Source organism: Choristoneura fumiferana, chromosome 5, assembly GCF_025370935.1.
Source record: "Choristoneura fumiferana chromosome 5, NRCan_CFum_1, whole genome shotgun sequence".
Taxonomy (NCBI): Eukaryota; Metazoa; Arthropoda; class Insecta; order Lepidoptera; family Tortricidae; genus Choristoneura; species Choristoneura fumiferana.
Window position 1 is genome coordinate 8272707 of NC_133476.1, and position 24064 is coordinate 8296770.

Below are 24064 nucleotides of genomic sequence, written 5' to 3' on the forward strand. Positions count from 1 at the left end.
CTTTAATTTAAAATGGTGTAAAACTTGTAATATACTAAATACGTGTCTCGTGCACTTCGTGCAGCGTCATCTTTTGGCATTTCGTATAAATAATATTATTATATAAAAAGTAGTTGGTAGTAATTTTTCATATTGTAGATTTTTATATTACATACTCCATTTTCCGTGCTCGTTTAAATTTCATTGAAACGATGCATCCTGTGCATTTAAGCGTAAAGAAGTACTTCAAATCCGTACGAAGACGTCATTATTTTGCTACAGCTAGATTACCCCTATTCGATTTTATCGCAGCGCGCTCCCGCAACTTGCATTGCAGGCACTAGTCCAGGGCTTCTAGTGGCACTAGTGTAGTGTAACTAAGTCTGGGTAAGCTGGAGCGCATTTACATGCAAAGTGCACTCGTGTAAGTCCGCCACTTTAAGTATCACTCCACGTGATTACTGATACTGCTTTCTTGGCACCTATCTTTTCATCTGCCCTGTGATTGCTTAAATTTGTAGTAAAAAAATATTTGTGTCATTTTTTTTATTGTACAATATAGACTTGTTTTTAGAAAATTATTTTCATGTTACCTATATCGTTTCATTGAGTATTGTTTTGTTTGGTTTTATTTTATTCATTTCTGGCTGTTCTTTTTAAATTTTAATGTAATTGTGCTAATTTTTTTTTCAAGTTTATTTGTGACTTTTCTTGTGCTCTGCTTACCCCATTTGGGGTATAAACTTAATAGTTTTGATACAATTTAACATCTCTTAAAATATTTGTAATTAATTTGTTACCACCTTATATAAAAAATTAAAGTCCTGACTGATTCACTGACTGACTGACTGACTGACATAGTGTTGTCTAAAAACTAAGAAATATGGTTTATTTATCTATCTATCTATCACATTTATATCCTTCGCACCTGAGCTCGATGCATTCACATAAAAAAGTATTGAAACATCAAATTACAATAAAACTATTACGCGAGCAGTCTCACTTGCGAGTTGGAACTCACAACTTCTTTACGACTCAACTTTCAGAATATCTCGAATGCCCGAGGAAAATTCGAGAACTTACCAACACCGGGGGTGTCGTACGTGAATAACTTGAATTTTAAAAATTTCATTAATTTTCCGCCCGAGTTGCAAAATGAAAGAAAGTAAAGTTTTTTATGTCTTCCAGCACAAGTTTTTTGAGGTAATAAATAACAAAATTGGCTGTCTGCTGCGATACCAGGGACTATTTAAAGGAATCAAAAAGATCAATAAAATTAGTAGGTATCATACTTATTAACAGTATTAAATGATTCACGTTTAATTAGACTCATTTGCTTCGCGATGTAGACCGTGATTGCTTTAAAAAAATATATACCTCGTTGAGTTTCTTGCCGGATTCTTCTCAACAGAGGTTTTTCCGAACCGGTGGTAGATTTTTTTTGACATTCATAAGTGCTTGTTATAACCTAAATCGAATAAAGATATTTTGACTTTGACTTTTTGGCTTTAATGAGCTGACAATATTTCGACGCGTCTACTGACATCATGATCGTGGGCAGATTGAAGAATTTTATTTTTGGTTGCTCTTGCAGTTTTATCTTTAACGAACAAAGCACGTTCCACTCCTTTCCAAATCCCTCTGTCATTACAGAACATTTTGTTGTGTGCGTGAGCTCAACTCTCCCACCGATACCTATAAATATAAGTAACGTGCATTCAGAATTCGAAATATAATTTTGAAAGAAATAAAATGTAAGGTAAGTAAATAAAAGAACTTACCGTTTATCACCCATCGATGCGCTACATAAATTCCCGTCAACACCTATGGACTTTACATCCCAAGCTATTACTATCTCCACGACTATTACCAGCCGAAACACGAAGTCGATTTTCGAGACATTCGACATTACCGGCGTAGCTTTGGTACCCACAGGGGAGTGCTTCAGTAATGCGATTTCCAGACATGTTCTGAATGTAAAATTGGATCTACCAGATGACGTTACTGCTTCGGAGAATCTAGACTCCCGTCTGGAGATGGAGGGACAGATGAAAAGATTGGAGGAATCGGTTCAGGGACGTCACGTTCGTATTTTATCGGCCCAGAGGAAACCTGATGGTCTGCTAATGCGGGGAATATGTTTGATGTTTATAGACACCCCTTTTTATTTTTAGCATTAAATTTCATAGATAATTGCTTATACATAATTGGACAAACCTAATAAAATACTTAACTCTGTTTATTTACCAAAGTTGTTTTAGTTTTTTTAACTGCTTAGCTAAAGCCATAAGCCATATCGTGAGAAGATAACTTTTATGCTGTACTCTCTGACGGATATAACCGTCGTTAGCGCTGAAAAGGTTTAAAAAAAACGATTACTTACTTTTTAAATTAGCAACTCATGAAAGTAAGTAAAAAAAAACAAAATCAACAAATTTTGCAACCCTTTATATCATTCACGGTAAAAATACTTAAACAAATCGCCGGCTCCCCAAATGGTCCGCATTAAGCCGAAGGGCACAATGAGATGTGCCGGATGATTTGCTTGATTCCGTTGCGCCATAACAAATTGCTCAACTCTATACAAGTCTTTTATGAGAGCACAATAACAAATATGGCCACGATTTGTCATAAGGCGCAGACCGGTTTGATTTTGTTTGACACCTCGTGTAATACGAGTATTGCGAAAGTTCTTACGTAAATAGATCTGTGACCGATATTAATGGTTGTAATATGGTTGATTGCTCTAAGTGTTAAACATTCTACTGGCACGCGTTTTAGCGGCTACTCGAGCTTAATATTAGTCATCGATGAAAAAAAAACTGGATTTCAATACTCAAAGTGTACCAACAGAACACAACTCCACTGTCTGTTCATTTGTCAGAGAGCTGTATTTTTTGAGCAATAAAAGATTGAAGTTTGATGTGCTGTATTTTTTTGAAGAGCTGATCTGTATTTATTTCAATTTATCGTTTAAAGCATAAATCAGTTTGGTCATAAGCGAAAGACAAATATTTCAAAAGTAACGTCAGATTGTATTGAAAACCTTATCAAATATTTTTATTCCTCTTTTCACAAAAGGTCTCGGACGCAATTTCAACTTCAGCGAGGACGCGATATCGCCTTTTCATAAAAATGCCAATTCCAACGACAACAGGAAAATAATATAGCAGTCAATGTTGAACGAATCGCGTATAATACGATATCAAATGCTTACCTCCGATATTACTTATTCAGTCGTGAATGGCTCTGTTTTCTTCAAACAAACTATTGAACTGTACCGCGGGAAGACTATAAAATTTTACACCGCTATTACTATATTTCATAGAGCACCATCTAAATTATTTTATCTTCTGAGTCTTGCTAGTTTGCATTGAATTGTATGAACTACGCCATAAATAACGCTAGGAAGTAAACAGAGTTTTGCAAATTTTGCATTGGTTCCACAAACACATACATAACTTTAAAACTGTTATATAACGTTGTGTATAAAAATAAACAAAAGTATTTTCTAACATTAATTCGTATTCTACATTATAGGTACATTGATAGTTATTTTATTTGATTTGTTGTTTGTAAATTGTCGCTCGATATTGCATAATTTTCTGGTATTGTAAAGATGGCATATTAGTTTATAGAAGCTGTTCTATTAACCCGTTGCTTACATACAAAAACAGATGTTCCGTTGCGGATGCTAAATAAAACTTTAGTCGCTGCACTTATTATTTCCCATTTTAAAATCTACCTGAACACAAGTTTATTATGATAAAGTATGTGTTTTGTTTGACAAATTGACCTCAGAGAATAATGTTGTTATTTAAAAAAAATACGTTGAAATGACCGGTCGCGGGCACCTTGCCGCGCTGTATTGAGCTCTTACTTTATTTAGCAAACATTTGTTCAAACCATGTCATTGACTTGGAGGTTCAGAGCTATGACATTAGTGAGCCATTTGCATACGATGTTTATTTATGTCACTGGATGACATAATGTCCTAGCTAGAAGCTTCAGCTTTTATAATTGGTTATCCACTTTGACAATAAACCATACAGAAAAGAGAATAACTTTTGTGACGAAAATGATTGTACTAAAAGTTTGTATAATGGTTAGGATGATACTAGACATTTTAGTTATTCTATTCTACTTTACCCAATCTATATTCGGTTAATTACTACCCAGCTGCGATTGGGTATGATACCAATAGTTGCTAGGCAAATTGGAAATCGAAGTAAGAAAAAATATGCGTATTGTCAAATTTATTTTTGTATATCTTTTTTCAAGTCGCTCGCAATGCGTAGTGCAGTGCCTACGTCAATATCGTTCACCAATAACAGTAGCAATAACTTTGTACTCTCCATTACTCGTAACATAACCATGTTCGCTGCTTAATATTTAAATCTATATCATAAATAATATGTAACCTCGCTAAGACATTTTTGCATTGTAAGCTTTTGGCACAGTACTCCCCTCCCCCTCCCCTTTAGTCTTTATATTTTTTTTATATTGATCCAATCCAGGGTTTCTTAAAGTGGAGTCCACGGACCCCTTACGGGTTCGTAGCATGTGTATAAGGGGTCCGCAGTATGTCAGTCTGTAAACATATCTATTAGGAAATTTCCAAAAAAAAATTTAACAGGAGTCCATGGAATTGTTTAAATTGTGAAAGTGGTCCGTGACTGCAAATAGTTTAAGAAACCCTGATCTAATCAAATAATTTACAGTATTAGAACATTCCTGAACCCGTGTGGTGTCGGGTTAGAAATTACACCTCTCCATTTCGTCCGTGGATGTCGTAAGAGGCGACTGAGGATATAGGTTAAGGTATACCGTAGGCGACAGGCTAGCAACCTGTCACTCAAACTTAAAACCTAAAATTGCTAAAAGCGGCTCCGAAGCGGTAACGTTTCGTGTGCTCTGCCTACCCCATTTGGGAATACAGGCGTGATGTTTGTGTGTGTGTGTGTGTAGAACATTCCTGAGAAGGCACTCTATACGGGATTTTATTAATTGTTCAGATAGAAGACTACACAGTAGACTCTACAGTACGTATAGAGATACGTTGAATATGAGTCAGTGTCGCTCTTATGTGGGAGGGAGAGCAGTGACAGGTAGAGGCTGTCGAAGTGGCAAGGACGTGGCCTCGCAATCCCGATGCAGCCGCTTCCGGTCGTGAACCTACTGCTGCATGTAGGCAATATGTAACTTACGGCCCGCCTACTGGCTTGAGAATGGTATATATAATACTAGCCTGTTACCCGCGACTTCGTACGCGTAGAATTCGGTTTTCACTATCCCGCTGGAACCATGAAATTTTCCGGGATAAAAGCTATGCTATGTCCTTCCCCGGGACTCAATCTATATGTACACCGAATTTCATCTAAATCGGTTCAGCGGTTTAGACGTGATGAAGTAACAAACAAACAAATAAACAAACAGACACAAAGTTTCACATTTATTATATTTGTGGGATTGTGGGATGGATTTGTATATCAATGCGATCGCATGCAGTCTGTACTGTGCCCGGTTTTAGAATACGACTAAGGGATCTGCAGGGCTATTACGAAATTAGAAAATCGAAGTCGTATCGTACCGTTCCTCGCACTCTCGTACTAAAAAATAGAAGTGTCGGCGGGACGGTACGATACTAACTTCGATTTTTGAATTTCGTAGTAGCCTTACTGGTGTGAAAGTAAGAAGCGCTCTCTGTTACGAGCATTGGACTCCAGCACTGCGGTGTGGAAAGCAATGAGAAAACACCACACTATTTTCGTCACGAAGGGCCAAGAGTGTAGCGACAGAAGAGTGATTGTATTTAGGAAGTCAGGATCCGAGTAAGACATGATTAATATGGGACAATAAAAAGGCGTGGTGGCCTAGTGGTTTGACCTATCGCCTCTGAAGCAGAGGATCGTGGGTTCAAATCAAACCCCAGCTCGCACCGCTGAGTTTTTCGAAATTCATGTGCGGAATTACATTTGAAGTTTACCATGAGCTTTACGGTGAAGGAAAACATCGTGAGGAAACCTCCACAAATCTGCGAAGCAGTTCAATGGTGCGTGTGAAGTTCCCAATCCGCATTGGGCCCGCGTGGGAACTAACGGCCCAAGCCCTCTTATTCTGAGAGGAGGCCTGTTCCCAGCAGTGGGACGTATATAGGCTGGGATTGATTGATTGAATATGGGAAAATAAATGAGATTGCGAGTAATAAATGAAACTACTTTGGAAAAGTAACAAATCTACTATTGTAGGTAAATAACTAAGATAAGCCGCCTATTGCTTAGTGCTTAAATACCTTGTACTTTTCTCTTTGTACACAGTTTTCTGTATCGCTTACTATTATGGTTTTCAATAAAGACTCATTGTATTAATATAATTACTGACTGCCTTAATACTCATTATTCCACTACAGGTAGCGTATAAAAAATGTATGTAGAAAGTATGGCTTTGGAAGTAAAACAAAATAGGGTCACGGTACTAACTAGCTGTAATTGATCGATCGGTACACAAGATACACAGTTTTTCTTGCATCATGTCAATAAGGCTTAAAAGTTCCCAGAAATAATCGTGTTACACTGTTAATTAAACTTAATTAATGTAATAATGACCCAAGCATAACTAAGATTATGTAAATAACTCTGCTCCGAGTAAGTCCCGTGGGAACTCTCGCAAATGCCGGCAATCATATTTTAAACATGTATACGTAACGTATATTCGGTTTGTTCAACACTTAATAATTCAGGAGGCTAGGCGTTTAGCGCCGGGTCTCTAATCACGTCTAACAGAGTGTTAATTCCCACTTCGCTAGGTTATCGAACTCAGAAGCCTGTCCTAACAATCTCTGTGATATATTCTGATCAAGTTTCGTTCGCTAATGACGCAACGCTGTGCAAAACAGCAAGGCGCTGACCTCGCTTAATTTATCGAGTGAGCAGTGCACTCGGGGTCGCGCCAATCGTAAATCCTATTTCCGCGTCATCGACAAGTCATAATGGCGCAGCAGCGACAGTAGCCGACAGGGAGCCCCATAGCTTTGCATTTAGATTACGAATGTGCACCGGTCAGATACTTATGGCGCGCCACGCGCACTACGACACATCACAGGCCACAGCGGCGGCGCTCAATGCATTCCAGTACATTCTCAGGGCACTGCCACCGATATCCGCCGCTTCTACGTACTCATTCTCTCTCGATAAATCTCTTTATTCGATCTAAGCGAATATCCGCTGACCGCTCCAAGGATTCTTAACATCTACTCTGGCGAATCGTACCTGATTTATTTCGAGCAGTGAATATTTTCTGAGCGTGAACAGAGAATAAAATCGCGCATAAATCAGACGATCGCAATCGGGTCGACTAGCGACTACGGTGAATAAATTTCTGAAAACAACATAGATACAGTGTGGTTACACTTACGTTCCTTCGATTGCTCTCGGCGTATTTCATTCTAACGTTATCGTAATGATTCATAAAAGTTTATTGGTGGCGTCGCAAAGTAGAGTTTGGTTTGGTCTGACGAGGCGTTGCCGAGGGTTATGTGTGTGAAGTCGAACAAAGCACGTACGTAGATCCCAATAGCAGATGACAAGGCGACGCGATCCGCTCAAACGACCCGTGGAAATTGAACCAGGGCTAGCTTGTCAGCCATTTATGAAAACGTTTTCTCGGAACCGAATGCAGTATCTGAAAGGTCACGTTGTAGCATTGAGAAGTAGGTAAAAAAAATAAACGATCCAACGTCAGTTCTGTGGCTTTCACATTCACACCCAGTCGTAACGACTAATGTTATGATTATGTTCATCATTAGCTGGAGTGCCATCGTAGTAAAAGGTATAAGTTTTAGTAGTTTCGGTTTTTCTAGCCATTGCTAATGTTCTGCAAACAGTGTGACAAGATATCTGAAAATTTTATTATCTTCTAATTTTTCGGATTACCACAGTGGGTAGTTCCTTTAGTTCCTACCTGTTCATCATAATAATAATTGTCCTTTTTTGTACTGCCAAATGAACTACTACAAATAAACCGCCATTTCTTAAAGTATTCTTTAGCAAAGGACATCTGGGGCCACGGCAATGCCCCCGCTAAGTTGAGTGCAAGGCAAACTGCCGCAACGTATGATGTAGCCGTTGTCAGTTTAAACTCAAACTCAAAAAAAAGGAGTGCGTGATAGTAACGACGACTCCTGCAGTATTTTCAAACGGCACAATTCATGTGTCCCACTACAGGTCAGAATTATTACACTGTCTCCTAAATAGGCTTAACTCTTTATGTGATTTCAGTACTTTTTATGGACAGATCATCCCAATCAAAACTTGACTTGACACCTTTTTTACAGCATGTTTTTGTCAGAATTTCATTTGTCATTAAAAGTGAAACACTCAAACGTCCTTCAGAAAGTGAAACAAAAAGCATTTGTCGAGTTAAAACCTTTTGTTTCAGTAACAGAAAAGTATTTACAATGCCGCTAGTTAATCACCGATCAGTGAATCATGCTAAAATGAAATAGAACTAATTTTGTTCCTTAATTGTAATTTGAGAAAATTTAGCTTTAGGTATATCAGAAGGATTCGCTGTGCTATAATATTAGACAAAATTAACAGAATTACAGTCACGTCACGATCACAGGTAGATTGAAGTAATTATGACTGGATTTTTTTTTGTCGTTTAGACCGTGCTCTGTCTACCCTCGTTCTTGGGCGCCTTTGTACATACAAGTATCTCTAAGTTTGTCTATTGTGTTTTGTTTGTTATCTTTTGTACAATAAAGAGTTTACATACATACATACTACATGCGCTTATCCTGCAAAAAGTATTAAACTCATAAAAAGTCGTTATGATTTACATCCCACAGAAAATAATTGAAGTTTAAAAATCGTGATTAAAGTGAAGAAATTCAATGATGTGTGCAACGCTCCCAGTAGTAACTACGATCCAATCCCTTTCATTCTGAGAGGAAGCCCATATCTTATAGTAGGACGTATATGTATAGGCAAATTCGTAATGATGATGATGAAGATATTTAGCTCCTCAGAGAATGGTGAAACAGGCCCTAACAGTAACGTTGGAGTTTTTGGTGGTTTTGTTGTAGCCGTACACACAAGATGTCGATTAGATTGGAATGCTCGATTGGCGTATGTGAGCTCCGACACGACCAGAGAAAGCTCTCAGCGACATTGGGCCGTCGGCAGCCCACTTTTGTGGGAGGGGGGCGCAAGTAGGTGAGCGTGTCGAGGTCGTGACGTCACGCGCTTTCTCTGCGCCGGCGCACGTTGTGCAACGTCCGTACTTGCACTATGGCCCCGTGCAGCGACCTGCTGGATTTTCAAGGCGTCTCTGTTAGTACATATTTAATCAACGGAATCCTAGCACTTCAAACAAGAATAAAAGTAAAATGGATAAATTTGATTTCCTGGTGAAGTAGTGCGGCCAAGCTATGCAGCAAAATGGCCGCATTTGCGTTGAATATTTCCATTCTAGTCATTCAGTTGATTTTCCCGCACTCTAATTAGAAAATAACATATTGCAATTGAACTTTGAAATTGAATTCATTATTTTCAGTAAGTAACAGATTTAAAGATTTGATTTCAAATTTATCATTATTTATTTTATTTAAAATCCGTCATGAACTCATGAATAGGTGTTTTGTATTGCCGACGCGTCGCCGTTTTGTTTTTTATCTGCTTTTGGTTTGGGAAACGCGTCAGAATCAGAGTCAATAAAGCGTTGTTTCCTCTTTCTTTGCTTCGTTCCTCCTTGTTTCCTCACAAATTTGATGAAAAATGTTGTGTGTTTCACCGGTGGTATAAGAATTACTACGAAAGAAAGCCCTCAATCTTTAACTTTGGCCTTTGAACAATCTCTTTCCGTATTATTTCTTATTCACCACCCTTAAACACAATGTAGGTACTTATATTAAACTTGAGCCCAGAGTACATAGTTTTTTTTAACCATTCTAAACTGCTCTTTGTAATGAAATGAATGAAGTTTTTCTCATTAGCATTTTATCCCTAAAATACTTATAATCCTGAAGCTGCCGGTGCCAATTTGGCATCCAGTTTTAAAAAGGTCATAGCTTGAAAGAAAACATTTGTAATATGTGCATCCATCGCCTGCATGGAGCGCTATATTGTAGGAACTAAATCGTGTATTTTGCATATATTTTACGTTCCATCGTAAAATCTTTGTAACTTTACTGTGTGTCCATAAAACTCTTCAAGCAGACATATATATGGAACACACACTTTAACTTCAACCCCTCTTAATTGGACAGTATATTCTGCTCTAAAAATAGATATATTACCTATAACTTTTGCATTTGAACATCGGCAAGCACTTTTGCCTCTTTATTACATAGTTGTTTTATATGACAAAACAATACACGATAAACGATTATATTATGTTAATCCCGGTGTCTGCAATTGCAAAGCTGCAATACTGAATGTGAATGCAATACTAATAAGATGCCTTCAAGACAGGATGCTTGACATTTTAATCCACCAGTGTGCCACGGTATCTTTATTACTGACATTAAAAAAAACGTTTATAGTGGTTCTTTTTTAGTCATCTACGAGTATGACTGGCGTTGTCGTCCGCTAGACCCAATAAAAATCAGTCGTTTTACTTAAATAAAGATGAGCATATTTTTTGTTGTGAATTTTAGAACGAACAACTAAATCTTATCCATGCAAGTTAAGCGTGAGTTGCACCTACACAAAGTTACTGGCGATTATTTAATTGTCAAACTAGCCATCATATAAAGGGATTTGATGACTGGTTTGACATCGGTTATGGTTACAGTAACTAGGTGCAACTTACACTAACGGCTACTTGCTGGAAACACAAATCTCGAGTTAGCGTTAAGCTCAGTTTAGTAGTGTCAAATTGTATTGAACTGTCAAGCTTAAGCCTGGATTAACTACTAAATCTTGATTTATTTTTTCCTGCAAGACGGCCTAAGTGTTATAGCTACATATAATATCATAGAGTTTTTCTAACCTACAGTCTATTTACAGAATGGATGTATAATACATAGAAGAAACTATACTTTACGGTCGACCACTAACTTTACCTCAATTCGTTCTGCAGCCATCGTCTATATAACATCGACACGTCAAAACACCACACCAACGCATCTCCTTCTACGAGCGGCAAACAATGCACGAAGCACGACCAAAAAGTTGCCACGCGTCCGGGATTCGCGCTTACCGGGACGCGTTAGTCCGGTTAAATCCCGGGTAAAGTCCCGGTTAATCCCGCGTCATTGCTTTATGAGCGTGATTGTAGATAGCGGCTAGATTTAAGATCGCGCTTGTAGAATTTACAGCCCGGCCAAGTCTGCGTGCGATGAGTATTTACTCTTTTCGTTGCGCGGCTGAATAGCACCTTGCCGCGCACGTAATGGGCAGAGAAAATGCTGTTACTCTGTGTATTCCTACTAACCCTTATAAGCCCTAATATCCCTACTAACATTTTTTTTATTTAATGTTTTAAAGAGGCTTTTGTACCTACACTAAATGTGACTATGTCGACAAAAGTTTGTATAACTGTTACCTACCACCTCATCAAGCTTGAACCGCTGAACTGATCAAGACGAAATTTGCTATGTATATAGTTTAAGACCTTGGAGAGGACATAAAGATAGTTTTATTTCAAAAAATTGTGTTGTTCTCTCGGAATAGCGACAAATAAATTCTTGGCAGACCGAGTCGCGGGCATCAGCCCGTAATACCTATACACTAAGTATCATGCATATTAACAAGGTCCCAGCAAGTTTTTAGCCACAAAGCTCTAAGGACAAGAGCTGCATTTAATTTATCTTAGCAGTTTTTTTTCTGCCAATTTTTGTACGGGACAAGATAACCACCTACAGACGTCTCATGTTTTTTACGTTCTTCACTATAAATTCAACTAAAACTCATACTAATGCGAAACACGCACACATGTAAAAATATTTTCTGCTATCAAGGTAGGCAGAGGGGACAACACAAATTATTACATCCAGTAAGTGTTTAAAAATGACAAAATTCGTCACGAATTTAATCATCTGAATACAAGTAATCAAAATTAACGTAACAATAACATTTTAATTTAGAAAAATTAATGCTACAAACAAACTAGTTTTCAACAATTTTCGGGACATTTCAGGCTTCACCAGACAGACGCCAAGCTTTCTTTCTTCTTTCATCAGGACCATGGCTGGTATATTTATTCCCTTAAATGTTTATTTAACATAAAGATGAGATCAAACATTGCGTAAATAAGACGAACAAAATAATTAATCTTTGATCTCGACTTTTGAAGGTACTTTATTTTATTACGAGTGATTCTTGGAAAATTAAGACCTTCATAACATAGCACTTATTATTTTCTTTGAAGCCAGTATTCGACTATATAAGACACAAAGAAAATCAAGATAGTATTGTATCATGTTACCAGAGAGAATTCTAGCGTGTTAGATTACAGATTGACCAACTTATCTGTGAATCAGACCAAGCAATATCACACTTTATGCGAACGACATTAAAACTTTTTCGATTCACATATAAGTTGGTCAGTCTGTACACAGATCTATCACAGAGGCCACAGAGTTTATTTGGCGAGAAGTCAATGTCAGTAAAACTTATTGTCTATTGGTGCAACTCAAGAAAATTCACCCTTCAATGTTACTTATACATTATAGCTAGTCATGTATCGTTTAAAAACGCATCTTTCGATAGAAAGACTTGCCAATTTGGTTTATTACCAAACAGATATACCCGAGGATCGAAGTTTCATCCGTGAGTTTTCGACATTGAATTTATCCGTTCATCCGACTTTTAAAATGGTACAAAATCACGTTTTTGGGACGTTTTCTTTTGAATTGAATTAATGAATGTTTGTTTTTTCTTTTTATCAATATCAGGTCACTTTGCTACAGTAATCTAACAAGATTCAAAATCGTTCATAAAAAAAGTTGACTCGACATCATCTCTTTAAACAATATTTTCCATGAGGATATTTTAATAAGCTGTAGAGTGCTAGCTAGATAAATGAAAATTTATTGTTTTCTTTGTGTCATTCGTCTCTTTCAAGAGCCTGTTCTTGCCACTCAATATCAAATGCATTGAAGTCGTCTCACCGTTAGCTACTTTTCGGTCTGGCGCTGCTACTACGGCCATCCCACGAAACTCAAATAGATCGTGATTTGGGCCTATCACTGGGCGTATTCAGCAGACAAAAGACCAAGGAAACAAAGATGAAAAAACGCTAAAGTTGCATTCCTTAATAATTTCCCAGTTTTCTGACATTTTTTTTTTTGCAGAAGTGTGGAGTGCGGGCGGCGGGGCCGGCGGCGGCACGACAGCATGCGGTAGCAGCGGCATGGACCTGAAACACGAAGTGGCTTACCGAGGGGTGCTCCCAGGCCAGGTGAAGGCCGAACCGGGGGTCCACAACGGCCAGGTCAACGGCCACGTGAGGGACTGGATGGCAGGCGGCGCTGGTGCCAATTCGCCGTCTCCGGGAGCGGTGGCTCAACCCCAGCCTAACAATGGGTATTCGTCGCCACTCTCCTCGGGAAGCTACGGGCCCTACAGTCCAAATGGGAAAATAGGTGAGTTTTTACTAAACTTTATTTAACTTACAACGGTCATGTAAATTTGTGAGTTTGAGTTCAAAATTTGCAAACCAATTTTCAACCACTTTCTGCTAAGTATATCAATTATGTAAGTTAACATAGTTGTAGTTATATAGTTAGCATACTTTCATAAGTCCGGTAAATTCGTGGTGAAATTTTGGTGGTTCGGCCTGAATCGTCTCCACAGGATAGAACTCTTCAACGGTTAATGGGATGGACTTGAAACTTGGTGTGGCTATGTACCTACCTAATTTAGACGACAGTACAAGTACAGTAAGCAAAAAAGCTTATATTAAAAAAATATGTCTATAGATCCCTTGGCGTGTCTCTGTGTTTAAATTTTAGCGCCTCTCGTCCAAATGGTTTAGCTGCCGTGCAAACGATGTCAATATTGTTCCAATTAAATAAGTAGATAAAGTTTTGAACATGAAACTACCGTGAGACTCACTCATTTTAAATGAAAATATAACGGATAACTCACGTTTGAAGCCACATGCTTCGACACGTTTCGGGCTAATCCGTGACCCTTCATCTGGGAGCATCGCGGTTCAGCGTAAGCAGAGCGTTGGCGCGCAGTGCGCGTATTGCAGCAGCCGCTGAGTCGCGTTGCTCCCAGATGAAGGGTTACGTATTAGCCCGAAACAAGTCGTGCTAAACTCGATTTCAGACGTGAGTTATCCGTTATATTTTCATTTATGTAGCTAAAGTCTTTCTCACTTTGCGTTTTTCGAGCCTGTTGTTTGATTGACTCCTTGAGCTCATATCCAAATCAACATTATTAAAATAAACAGGGATATACTCCACATAAAAAGAAATAGTCTTTAAGGCCGTCTTGCAGGAAAAAATAAATCTAGATTTAGTAGTTAATGCTTGACAGTTCCATACAATTTGACACTACTAAACTGAGCTTAACGCTAACTCGAGATTTGTGTTTACTGCAAGTGGGCCTAAGACAGCAGCTAGCCACAGGAAAAAATCGTGTAAATTTATCTTACGATGCCTAAGAGAAGTTATAAAAAAAACTTTCCAACCATTTAGCCTTGTAGAGAAAGTAAATGTAAACATAATTGACTATGCTTTTACTAGCGCACTTTAAATTGATAATTTTACGCCAGGTTTATTTGTTGATTTTACTAGTTTATTAGATTAGACTTAATCTACCGTGTATAGCATAAGAAACGCTATTACCTTGAAGAAAATACTTAAAAACATATTTATGGTCCAAAAGAAACATTTTAATTAACGCCCAGTCCACCTAAGTCGTAAATAAAAAACACTAGGGCTTTAGTCGACTATAATACATAAATTCTAAACCGTCATAATTGTCTAATTAAAATTTATGTTGTTTACTTTACGCGCTACTTAATCTGGCAATACAATGTAGTTTTATCATCATTATTTCTTGTTTAAAGTTACAATGTATGTAAAAATGTCTACGGATGATGATTTCAGTTTAGAATTATTTGAGTAAAACGTCGTCTTTATTTAAAGCATCGCTGGCCTTGGCGTTGAAGGTCCCCGAAGTAGTTCAAGAGAATTACCGACTTCTTTAACCTTTATCCCTCCAGTAGCATTACATAACAGTAGGGAGCATGGAATGATCCGCTATTATACACGACCCACATCGTTGACAAAGAAACTACTATAGTCCATTTCCTTGGAGCCTTCATTATAGACCCCCCATGGGGCCTGTAGCGCATGCTTAACTATTAGGTATTACTGGTACAATAGAGATACGTATAGTCAATGCCAACCTATTGTGACACTGAATGTTAGCTTAAACGAGATCTCGAAGGACCAGTTGCTGTTGTTCAACCTTTGTCATTGTTTTATGTTTGAAATTAAATTTAACTATACTGTGATGGACGTTTAATAACATGAACGTCCCGACGTTTAGAGGCCGTATGTCAGCATCGTTTATCTCGGACATAATGCATCTCTCACCCATCTCTGTCGCACACACGAACTGATTGGAAAGAGTGAGTAGGTATGCTTTATTTCCTTTATCCCATACCTACCTTACTATAAAACCGGCCAAGTGCGAATCGGACTCGCGCACGAAGGGTTCCGTCCATACCGTTATCTAAACAACATTAGACATTAGCAAGGAAAAACACGTTTGTTGTATGGGAGCACCCTTTAATATTTATTTTATTTTAATTTAATTTACTATTAAAGTGAATATAGACTTAATATTCTATGAATATTTCAAGCGTCTACCTGGTGCAAAAAACGGCAAAAAATCACGTTTGTTGTATGAGAGCCTCCCTTAAATATTGATTGTTGTTATAGCGGCAACAGAAATACATAATCTGTGAAAATTTCAATTGTCTATAGCTATCACGTTTCTTAGTGACAGACGGACAGACGGACAGTGGAGTCTTAGTAATAGGGTCTCGTTTTTACCCTTTGGGTACGGAACCCTAAAAACGTAGAAACATAACAAAGCCGAAACCAACTAGGTATTGTAGATATTTTGCTCTTTAGCACTAGGCACTACGAGTACTAATATATTCGCTATTGATTGAGAATTAAAACCGAGCAGTTGATTGCGGTTGCTTTGATTTCAACCATTTTAAACTGTATGAAAATTATTTTAGCGGTACACTGACTTACACCAATTTCGAGTGGATTTTCACTAATGTTATTTTTTAAATTCAAGCCCAAGTTCAACTGTCTTAACGTTGGAATATTACGGTCAGATTATCGACCTTAACACCAAGGTAACTAGTGTTAACCAAAACAGCGAAGTATACATAGGTACCTTAGGCACTTCCGACTTATTATTATCCAGATAACATTGGAGCTGGTCAAACTGATTGACTACTTTAACCACTCTTCTTTTCGCGAGTCGGGACACTTTGATACTTACTGCAAGAGCGTTCTACGGTTTGATTACCTATACGAGTAGATAGAGACAAAAAATAAAGTGAGGTTCATGACATGACCAAAGCTGCATAACCTTTTTAACCTGTTTCTCTTTCAGTTATTCAGCCGTAAAATGTTAGTCAATATTCTGTAAACGGTATTTTTCGTAGTAATCCTCATCTTCATCTAATCTAATTAAGAGACTTAATCATTTTTATTAGCTGACATTAAAACTCGACTTCATTACTCTCGCGTGTCAATATAGTTTCATTAAATACCTATTGGCTATTAAGGATTAATGAGATAATTATTGTCATTCATTAGTTCTCTTTAATTGGTTTTAATTGTGGCCGCGTGATGCAGTTAACCAAATTAAATCACACCAAATCAAAATCAATTGTACGATTTTTCGCTGACTATCGTTAATTTAAGGTTTAATCTAGGTTAAACCATAATATAATCCTTCTTATTAAACGATTTCAAAACCGCTTAAATTTTCTATTTACGCAGAAAACGATAATTAATTCCGTCCGTGTTAGCTGCCGTAGCGTGAACAGAATTGTAAAATACCTACCTTTTCAACGTATCTATTCTAAAATCACGACCAACGATCACCAACCAGATAACTAAAAATTCAAGTAGTTTCAAATGTTTGCAGTAGCACCTTCTTGAGTCGACCTCTGTTGGGCGTTCGCCGTCCGCAGCCAAGGACATTTACGGTATATTTACACAATCGTTAACGCATCACGCCCCATTCATAAAAGAGCTCCGGCAGTTCATTCCATTTCCTACGTACACGCTGCTTCCACTACTTCAGCAAGAGGGGCGGGAGATCAACAAATACCGGATACTAATTTTATCTGTTGCCATTGAAGATGGATTTTTTCGTTTAAACGTTATCGTCCAAACCGATAGCTAGGGGGCAACGACCCGAATATTGCATGATTTAAATAGCGTAATGAAACACATTCGGATAAAACGTTATCTTCTAGCTATCGCAGATAGTGAAAGTAACAATTTAGGACAGCTAAAAACCTGATTTGACGCTTTCATTACCAAACTTAATTAGCTAGCGCAGAGGAATAAATGAATAATATAATTGTTTGAGCATCATTTGCGTCAAGTCATGAGATTTTCCATTTCCTGGCAGTTTGAGTCAAATTAACCGCGAGGTCAGGCCGGGTTCGCGCTGCTCGCCTAACAACTCTGAGAAAACAGGTAATTTGAAAGTCTATACGTCAACTAAAACTTAGTTCTGAATATATGGAAACCTGTTTTTAGGAGCGCAGTATCTGTGATCGTTTAGAATACCCGAGCCGGCCTCTCGATAACATATTCATACCGTTGCTTATTTTGAAAATAAACGGGAGTGACGCAATATTTCATACGTTAACTAACTCTTATTTTTTTCTTATGAATCCGCCACCAATTTTGCATTTCGAGAATGAGGCCAAATTCCGAGAATCAATTAAGAAAACACGTCCAACCAAAATGTTCTGCCGTCCGATGCTTGCATACAAATATTTTATGCGCGCACTTCGCTCATTAATATCTCGTTAAGATTTACTCAGCGTCGTTTCGATGCAGTGTTTACGGTCACAAAAAGTGCACAAGCGATAAATTTGACCTCATGCTACAGTGAGAGCATTTATAAAAAGTAGATGTCATTTATTCTGCACGAGCGTCAACTGAACCTAGGCTGAACCTCGAATAGCTCTATTGATTCTAAAATAATGTTATCTATTTATTTAACCTGAATGAAGACTCGTTATTTAACGACAGTATTTTAGTCGATATGAATGGGTAGTCTGATATTGGTTCACCATTAATTAAGTCATAAAAAAACACTCTTTTACAGTGAACTCATTATTTGTTCTTCTTGAATATTTTTCATTCGCATTCACCGGCTCGGTCGGGTAAAAATAAGCAGTATTAAAGTCGTTTATGCAATCGTGGTAGGGATATATTTAATGATAAAGTATTTGAAGTTGACGACCAATTTGCAGAACGAGGAGACACAACTGCGCGTAATTGTTATTTCTAAGAATGAGCTCAAATACGCTCAAAACTAAAGAGACGTAAAGAAATTAATTTAGTAAAGGAAAAAATGCATTCGTACTTATTTCTAAGCAATAAAACCACGTGCAACAACAGACATCATAAAATTTTACTCTATATGAAATAAAAACACTAGCGCAATCTTTCAAATGATCAATTTAGCAATCTGTCTCGCCGTAAAATTCCGTCCAGCGCAGAATAAGACCAATATCCAATAGCTGTAACCTTCTAAAAGTTTATGTTCAGTCGATAAAATATTTCAGTGGTGTTATTTTACAGCGTCGTTGCTTCGGGCGAGCCCTACGAAGCAGATGTAACAAGCCCATTTTATGCTTGGACGATATTTCTACAATATTTACGCCGGTCTGCTCACTGAACCTGACGCCTTAGTGACTGGAGTCGGATTTTATTTGAAGTATAATAACTCTTCTGGAAAACTAATTTCAGTTAAATTCGACCTTAATTAGTTGAAGGTTTTAAACGGTAAATATGCAGGGCAAGTCACGTCAACGTGAGTGCAGAACATTGCAATTTGAGGTTTAATATAAGGTACTCGTACCTACTTATAATCGAGGAAACTGAATGAACCATTTCATAATTAATTGCTCTTCGATAAATGTATGCGATATCATGTCAATTGTGTTGTTTTTATTTATTTATTGTTTGTACAATAAGAGACAATAAGGTATTTATGTAAATGACTGGAATGAAATCTCTTACTAGGAATGTTATGTGCAGATTGTAAATCGTATAGTGAACTCTGTAAATCCCCGTTTATTATTGCTGCTTGAGTTATTGGCACTAGTCGAGACTCAGTCCAGGGAAGGACTCTTCCTTTAAATATATTTTTAAATTAATTTCCTTTGTGGCAGTTAACTTTGCGAGTGTTTAGAGAACAATGATTCGGTGATTTCTCAGATTGTTCATCGTAATAAATAACCCTTTTCTTAAGTCCCTTTTTGTTTAAAATAAAACCGACCAAATGCACCGATGGTTCTGTTCAATTTTATAGATATCTATGATATTATCCAGTGTAAGTAAGCCCCTCTCCTAAGCAAAATGTACGCAGTGTGGATTTGTTTTAGATGGTTACTGACATAGACAAATAGACATACGAAAATTAAGTTTTTAAGACTTTTTTTATTGATTGTGCTATAAAAACTAGTTTCATATCAAATTTCAAGGTCTTAAGACAACTAGAAATATAGGTGGTACTCGTAGGTACTCAATAAAATTTGATTCCCCAGCAATTTCTATGCACGAACTATTTGCATGTAGCAAAATGTATTTGTACACTTTGGGTTCTACAAAATTAAGAAACTTGGTATAATAAACTAAACTTTTAAATAATGTTCATGTAGCATTTCAGATTTTAAAAAACTGGAATGCCTGCAATATGATAGTAAATAATAAAATTAAAGATAAAGGACTTCACGTAAACAATTCTCAACACCGATAACTCATTAAACGTCTTCTTTGCTTAATTGCCGTAATTCTGTATTATTTAAACCACCTTTATCTTAATTTACTTCAACTCGTGAACCTATTAATTAGCCGGGATAATTTATGACTTGGCATGAACTTGCATGACGTTTCTGAACAATATTACGAATACCTGTTTTGCTTTGTTGGATGTTGAAAATGGTTTTATTTATGAAGTTTCTTTTCGCCTACGCGACACGTGGATTGTAACTAAGCTGTAGGTAAGCAAGCGTGGGTTGGCGAGTAGCTGTGTAGTCATTTATGTTGTTCACGTAATAACATTGACATCAGGACAAAATGTACTCAATGAATTTGTGTCAATGAAGCAGCTTAGTAAGTAGGTTTGCAAAGGGTACTAGGTAGGTAATACTATAAGTGCGAAAGTTTGATTTACGCTAAAATGGTTGCAGTTGATGAAATTGAGCATAAATACTTAGTTCAATTTTACGACATGGATGATACGGAGATTATTTTTTGTTGCAGAAAGTAGCATTCTCACAGAATAGCGACAAAAAAAATGACGCCGAAGTCGCGGGCTAGTTTTACATACATAAGATTTATATCTTATTTTACGATAACATTAATTTGTTTTACTTTCTATTTACTAAATACTAGCTGTTGTCGCGGCTTCGCCCCCGTTTCTTTTTTAATTATTTTGTTTATCACAAACCTTGTCCTGACAGTATAACGAACACAAAAAAAGAATTAGGTATCGTCGGAAAGAATTTGGCGCCGTCTTTCGAAAGTTATGCGCTTACATACATTTCGGTGATTTATTTTATTTATATAAATAAAAAATATCATGGGACATTTGACACCAATTGACCTAGATAGATAGATTCGATTGTATTTTCAACTGCACGTATACTTTGTCTGCATTAGCATTTGCGTTTTTTTTGCTACACATTTTAGCTCTTGTCGGTAAAAGACCTTCAAACATTTAAAATATTTAGGCACATTGGTTGCATATCGACGGTACATAAATAGCTGTAGGTCACAGTTCTAGGCGCAAGCGGAGTTGTGCCAAGTTGGCAACGCCGGTTCATTGAGCCGCTTTATTGTCGAAGTAAATAATGAACATACCTATTTCTAAATTATTACTGCATAGTAGACTACTAGTGTTCATCTGTCTTGTTTATATTTATACTGATCAATGTATTAACCTTGGCTTTATTATTCCAAGGTTACCGGATTATTCGCGTTATTATCGATACCAATTACGAGAGTGTCCTTGAAAAACTATTTTTTAATCTTTGTCTGTCTATGACCCCACATTTTGCTTATAGAGGTATAGGAGAAGGGTATTACTAACGCTAGATATTCATGTACCTACATACAACTTATACGGAACCTTCGGTGGCGAGTCTGACTCGCTCGGTCGCTTTTTTTCTTGGATTATTAAACACTACGAGTCTTGCTGGAATCAAACAAATATGCAAATGGCTAAAGGTATCGATGATTTAAACTGTAGATTATGTAGTGTATGTAGGTATAATACAGATTTAACAGTAGCCACCCGATGCCGTGGCCTTTGGGAAACATTGCACCCTCGCGACACTGCAGTTGAGAATGCTTTATGTCCCTTGCCGCTTGCCGCCACACCGGTTACAGCACTGCTGGCCTTGTTTCAAACGTTTCATACCCAGTGAGCACGCGATTAGCTTTAATAAAATATAGAATAACTCTTATTTTACTGGAAACAAAAATAATAGAAACTGAGGCATTAATCAACCAGAACATTTATGTTTTGTTTGCTAGATTGAATTTAAATCATTCTAGAAAACTGCACTGTTTCAAACACAAGATTCAATTTAAGACTTTTCATTTGTTTGGAAGACGTGATTCGCCTTCCAAGTTTGTGTCCAAGACAGTTTGATTGATTTCTTTGTGAAATATAAAAAAGCTGTCCAAAGGGTTATCGATACCATCTCGATTCGGGTTTACCAGAAAGCTAATACCTAAATTGTAAACAAGATAATTTACGTCCTGAAGCTTAAGAATAAAAGAACCAACGACTTTTATTACCAATCCGGTTCTCTGATTATTGTTGCGGTGACTCAGCACGGTTTATGGCATTATAGCAACGTGTTTCTTGGAATAAGTTATCTTATTTGGCATATTTCTGTACACATTATCCGTCTCTTGCTACCCGGGTCGTTTGAATAGTCAATTTCGTTTATGTTTCAATACAAAGGTCATCATCATCAACGGCCATTATTTTGCTCCTCGTCATGGGCAATTACTGAAATGTTTCTCATCTCGCGTTTGCTACGGAGCGTCCTTCTATGTTGTAGGTATACATACTTTATATAATTGTTTATATTAAAGCTCCACTTGTCTTTTTGTATACTTACTAAAAAGCTATCTATTTCTTTGTTAGCTTTAGTATTATTACTAGTTTTTGCCCGCGGCTTCACCCGCACGGAATTCGGTTATCGCGCGCTGTTCCCTCGGGAACTATGATTTTTTTCGGGATAAAAAGTAGCCTATGTCACTCTCTGGCCCAGAAACTATCTCTATGCCAAAAATCACGCCGATCCGTCGCTCCGTTTCGACACGAACGACGGACGAACATACAAACACAAAAATACAAACACACACAATTTCGCATTTATAATAGTATTATATGGATAGTATATAGAAAAAGGATGAGTAATTTGTTTGCGTTGAAGAATAAATTGTCAAGGTGATTCTATTTTTAAAATTATTTCGTACGATTTCAAAGAATGGTATCTCGCGTTGAACTACCGATCATTGTTGGTTGGTTACATCGATGATTTCGTAATCACCATTGTTTATAGTGGCCGGGTGCCGGGGCCAAGGGCGGCTCTATCTTGCCGCTGAACCCGTGTGAACTCAACGTGGCGCAATCTCTCCTATACATCTCGACCGAAACTGGTGCTCTTAGCTACAAAGTGATTTGTTTGTTGCGGAAAATAAAGATAAAACACCGAAAACCTTTCCGCTTGTGAATACTGATACTTTGCACAATGCAAAAGTTGATGCAGAATTATTTTAAGTAGTTACTCGCGATTGTATTCGTCTCTTTCTACCCTCGCCTTAAGCCGTGTGACAGAAAGAAATGGTGAAAACAATTGTGACTAAGTGTGTTAGACAATAGGCCTCTTACATGTAAGTCCTATGACAATGCAATAATCTATGTAGTAGTGAAATTTTGGTAGTCTAGCCAGGATCGTCTCTGCAAGACGGAACTCTGCAATGATTAATAGCATCGATTTCACACTAAGTACGGACATGATAGCTTGGATGACAATGCAAGTACAGTCAGCAAAAACGCGTGTATAAAAAATGAAATTTTGAACAAAAAAAATTTTTGTTTATACTCTTTATTGTACAAAAATGTTACAAAACAAGTACAAAGGCGGATTTATCCCTGAAGGGATCTCTGCCAGTCAACCTTTTGTATTTAACATGACGATGAATTTTGTTGTTACATGTAGGTCATGCACAATGAGATAACTATACTAGAAATCAGGACGATTCTAGGTACAGTAGTCTTTTGTTTTTAGATTTTTCATCGTGAGAGAACACTAACCCCCTGTTTCGCCACCCATTGATTAAATTTATTTGACGGATAAATGTGATGCCGTCTCTGTTTATTTTGTTCGAACAGACGGAGACGGCATCACATTTATCCGTCAGTAAAAAATAATCAAAGGGTGGTGAAACAGCAACTAAATGTCTGTGCTGGATAAAGAGATAAAGCTCTACAAACCTTTAACTTAAAGATACACCAGATGTACCTATTTTTAATAAAATACCCGTTACCTACGTATTGTAAAAACATCATCAAGCTTGAATGAAAATAAACAATAGGTATATAAGCACCCCTCATGAAGCAGTGCAATGTGCAATCAGTTCAATTTGAAAAGAATGAATGACTCCATTGAACGAAGTGAACTGAACAACAACACTTGCCGATGCACAGTGATTCAATGCAACTGCAAGTGACAATTAGACGTGCCAAGCTAAAACGGACCTTGCTGCGAACCATGTTACACAACAATTTATTTAAGAATTGCAATGGAATCAGTGTATTTGTCA

The 24064-nt window shown here is 37.4% G+C and overlaps 1 protein-coding gene across 2 annotated transcripts in view; it reads left to right on the forward strand.

Moving 5' to 3' along the window:
• The window catches only part of EcR (Ecdysone receptor), a 289167-nt gene that overhangs the window by 146574 nt on the left and 118529 nt on the right, over positions 1-24064 (forward strand). For both annotated transcript variants that reach the window (XM_074087735.1, XM_074087734.1), the window contains one exon: positions 13277-13567. In XM_074087735.1, coding sequence (XP_073943836.1) covers positions 13336-13567 — 232 coding nt within the window. In that variant the 5' untranslated portion in view covers positions 13277-13335. The remainder of the gene's footprint in view (positions 1-13276; positions 13568-24064) is intronic.